Here is a 4755-nt window from a genome sequence, read left to right on the forward strand (position 1 = left end):
ATCAGAGGTGCCCAGACTTTTAAAACGAAGAACCTAAGATCAGATCAGGATAAGGAAAACACAAATTTAAAAACGAAAGTACTGTCTGTCTACCTTAGAATATATGCCTATAGATTGAGGTTTTTCTGCATTAACTCTCCCTTTTGTGAAACTTTGTTTTCCCTACAGGTATTTGCCTCTTTTTTTTTAATAGAAACATTTGTTCAATTATGAAATGTAATGGTTGAAAAATGGGTGGCAAAACATTGTTAGGAATGATATATAAAAAAACTGTAAAAAAAAAAACAAGCATTTCATAACATTTGCATTCTGTATAAAAACAGGTTATATGCTGTGGTCCTTATTGAGGAGAGGGTGGCCTCTAGTGGTGAGATCTTGTTATAGCAGACTCCGATATTTGAGTTGAAATGTAATTTACAAACTTTACAAACAACTATTAGTGAAAATTTTGTTTCTTAGGTGTCAAGTACATGTTGCTGACATCTTACGTTTTCCCACCACTTTTCTTTTCAGATTAAATCTGTGATTAGTTGCTGTTTCTTGCTGCATTGACACTCGACAAATGTTTGTTTGTGCCTTGTGATGACGCTGATGAAAGCTTAATTCTGATTGGTCGCGCTCTGTTATTGTAAGGCGACTTTTGATTGGCTGAGATTGTCAATTGGCTCGCTGTGTCGTGTGTTGTTTCTTTGCTCGTGAACACAATGTAATCTAATCTTTGATTTGATTTACACTTTGATTATCCGAGTAAGTTTGTTCGGCTGCTAGTTTTCGTTGTACTGTCTGTATGCAGATGTCCATGTGTGCGGTGAGTTCTTTACAGCTTCTAGATTCTGAAAAGCTTTCATCGTCAGCTTTTTCCCTTTAAAAGTAAAACATGTAGCGCTACTCTATTATTGACAAGACTCTTTGATTTAAAGTAGATTATCATATACTAGTAAGTCATTCCGTTCACTGATTCTTGTTATGTTGCATGTGATATGCATTGGTATCTTTGACCCAGTAACTATTGTGCACATTGAGGAAAGCTCATGCTTGTTACTCTAAATGATCTTCTCCTCCTGAAGTGTGTTGGACCAATCAAGTCCTTCAGCTGATAGTTGCTGGAGCTTTGTCTTAGGATGCACTAAGGTGCTTTTGCTCAATGAAGCTGATCAGATCTTTGAACCTCATATATTCCAGGAGCCCAATGGAGCTGGAGGGTCAGTGGTGGAAAGGAGAACTTGCAGAGGACATCTATCAGGCCCTGCGTTACAAAGTTTGTATTTCTGTCATTGTGTTTGTTTTGGGTGCAATCAAATATGTATGCACATGGACCTTGCACAAATCTGTTGTAACAAAATTGTCATGGTAGTGAAATTGCCTTTTGGATTTTGTAATGTAATGCATGCATGCATATGCAACTTTACTGAATTTGTGTAAATGCAACTTGAATGCATGCATATGCAACTTTACTGAATGCATTCATATGAAACTGTTCTGAATTTATGTAAATGCAGCTTGAAAGCATGAAAAAAGCAACTTTATTGAATGCATGCATATGCAACTGTTATAATTTCATATAAATGCAAATTGAATGTATGAATGCATGCAACTTTATTGAATTCATATAAATGCACTTTGAATGCATGTACATTCAATTTATTTATAATTTTAGATAAATGCAAATTAACATTTAGAGATTTAACAGATGCTTTTATCCAAAGTGACTTAAAATAAATATTTTACAAATTCAATGCATGCATATGCAACTTAATTTGATCACCATTTCATGCATTTGCAACTTAAACTGATTATTGCACTAATCAATATTATAAAATATATTAATTGCAGTGTGGTTGTCTTGTTGGATGTCTTTAGGAGCTGCAGTTGCCTGTATACAAAGGACAGTCTCCACAGCTGAGCCTTAGACGATATTTTGCAGACCTTATCGCTATAGTCAGCAATCGCTTCAAGCTGTGCCCAGCAGCCAGACACTTAGCTGTTTATCTGCTGGACCTGTTCATGGACCGCTATGACATCTCAGTACAGCAGCTTCACATGGTCGCACTGTCCTGCTTGCTTTTGGCCAGTAAGAGTCATACTCCGGTTTTTGTGATTGTGATTTGTGATATTCTGTAATTGTGTGTGCACGAGGCACACCACATAGTATTACGCCCCATAACCAATCAGTAACCATTTTTATTATCCAGGTAAGTTTGAGGAGAGAGAAGACCGCGTCCCGAAGCTGGAGACCCTGAACAGTCTGGGCTGCATGAGCTCTATGAACCTAGTTCTGACCAAACAGGGTCTCCTGCACATGGAGCTGCTGCTCCTCGAGACGTTTCAGTGGAACCTGTATCTCCCCACAGCTGCTCACTTCATCGAGTACTACCTGCCGGTCGCCGTGAATGAGATGGACCTGCATGACGGCTGGCCGATGGTATGCATGGAGAAGACCATGCTATACATGTCCAAATATGCTGACTACTTCCTAGAGGTGTCTTTACAAGGTGAAGAGTTTAATTCGGATGCAGTGCATTTTCAACGGTTGAATGTTTTTGGGAGTGAATAAATATTGCATGATATACAGAATCAGAATGTTTTGTTATTTTGCAATTCTGTATCCATCAAGATCATGCATTTCTGCGATTCGTCCCGTCCCTGGTTGCTGCGGCGTGTGTGGCCTCCTCCAGGGTAATCTTGCGTCTATCTCCGACCTGGCCTCCGCGTCTTCAGCGTCTGTCAGCGTACACTTGGGAGCAGCTGCTGCCCTGCGTGGAGCGACTTCTCATGTGAGTTTCCCCCAGGGGTTTTATCTTTAACAAAAAATAATACAAATGGAATGCATGTAAAGACATTTTTACAGCATGCATGAACAACTTTAATGCATGCAAATTTAACTTGAATCCATGCAAATGCAACTTTACTGAATTAATTTGCATTTACATGCATTCACTTAAGTTGCATAAGCATTAATTCAAGTTGCATAAGCATTAATTCAAGTTTCGTTTACATGCATTAAAATTATATATGCATGCATTGAAGTTACAGTACATTTACTTGCATTTACATCTTCACTGAAAGCATGTTAATGCAACCTTATTCATGGATATACAAACTTTATGGAATGCATGTAAATATAACTTGAATTGATGCATATGTAACAACTGAATGCATGTAAATACAAATTGAACGCATTCAGTAAAGTTGTAGATACAGTAATGTGTGCATTTACTTTGTATTTACATCTTTACTAAATCCATGTAAATGAAATTTCATTGATGCAAATATAAATGTTTGGGATGCATGTAAGTGCAACTTGAATTGATTCATATTAGGGCTGCAAGATAAATCGCATGTGATCTTTAATCTTGTCAGTAAAGCCAGTTCTGTAATCAGCGGTAAATCACCATCACCTGCACGCTTTCACATGGAGCAGCATTAACTACACAGAGCTGTTGTTCACTGACAAGCTGCGCAAAATATGATTGTGGTTTTGAACAGCTTGTCAGATTTTTTTTTTTGTTACTTGAAATAAACTCAACATTAAAAACAATTTTTATTAAAATAAAACTCTCTATTTCAGCTACTTGCAAAGGAATCAGTTCTCATTTTCATTGTTTCACTTACTAAAGTTTTAAAAGTATTAAAACAATATATTGTGTTAAAGTGGTATAGCTGAGTGTGTGTGTCTCTCTCTCTCTCTCTCAGTACACATGACAGTGACGTAAAGGAAGCGAACAAGCAGAAATGCCCTCAGCCGAGTGCTCAGCCTGCACAGATGGTGTATCCCATCCAGGGTCAGAGCGTGTCCTTGCATCAGTACATGCAGCGGCCGAACACACAATACATGCAGCAGAACTGCCAGCCAGTGGTAGTGTCTTCTCAAGGTCCTGCGACATATCTGACACATACCGCCCCAATGCAGGTCTCCACAGCCCCTCTGCATGGCCTCACACAGACACAGAGCATGGATGCCAAGGTGAACATGCCCAGCAGGGCTTACCAGGTGAACTCACTGTACCCCTGCTTCGACAGGTGATGAAACCGGACAGAAAACCATCGGACCGTTTACACTGCACAGGGGAGAGTTTGTATTCATAAAGCAAGCACACTGCTCTTAACTGTTACTTGAATCAAAACACTTCAGCTGCTGAATTCCAGATCCTTTTAAATGTACGTGATCAGGTTGAAAGCTAGATGATTTAAATCACTGTAATGTTCATGAGACGTTTGATAATGCAACATGTGCAATATTCTAATTCTGTCGTGCATTACTCACTGAATACTGCCTACTGGTGTTTCTTTTGTTGTGTTAAGTTTAATTAAGTATTATTATTTATGGCCATCTTTCAAAATGAAGACCTCATGGGATTTCAAAGCAACGTTGTATAAGAAATTAATGCTGTTTTTACTAACACAAGCAAGTGATATTTTGCTCTACCTCATTGAATGCAGACTAGTCTTGTCTCGTAACCTTACAAAATCCACTTTGGTACAGTGTTGTTTTTTGTTTTTTTTAAATAAAAATCCAACATTTCTGTTGTAGCTAGTTTTGGGTGTTGAAATTTTACTCTTGAGGTTTGTAGTCACTGGAACATGTTCATGATTAAAATGAACCCTTTTCCAATTCACAAACATTCACATATTGAAACAGTTTGTTTGTATTAGTTAAAAGTATTATTCACTATTATTAGAATTGTTTTTTTTTTCTGGGGTATCTCCCTGAGTATTAGAAAACACTGGGATTTTTTTTTTAAAACAAACACGTGC

The 4755-nt window shown here is 37.9% G+C and overlaps 1 protein-coding gene across 1 annotated transcript; it reads left to right on the forward strand.

The window, feature by feature from the left end:
* Positions 1–635: 635 nt before the first annotated feature.
* On the forward strand, positions 636–4530 carry ccnj (cyclin J). The gene is made up of 6 exons (XM_052571976.1): positions 636–808; positions 1183–1258; positions 1861–2071; positions 2193–2492; positions 2615–2774; positions 3694–4530. Exons 2-6 carry the CDS (start codon positions 1190–1192, stop codon positions 4022–4024), a joined length of 1071 nt encoding a protein of 356 aa, XP_052427936.1. The 5' UTR covers positions 636–808; positions 1183–1189; the 3' UTR covers positions 4025–4530.
* Positions 4531–4755: the final 225 nt, after the last annotated feature.

Source organism: Carassius gibelio, chromosome B13 (genome assembly GCF_023724105.1).
Source record: "Carassius gibelio isolate Cgi1373 ecotype wild population from Czech Republic chromosome B13, carGib1.2-hapl.c, whole genome shotgun sequence".
Taxonomy (NCBI): Eukaryota; Metazoa; Chordata; class Actinopteri; order Cypriniformes; family Cyprinidae; genus Carassius; species Carassius gibelio.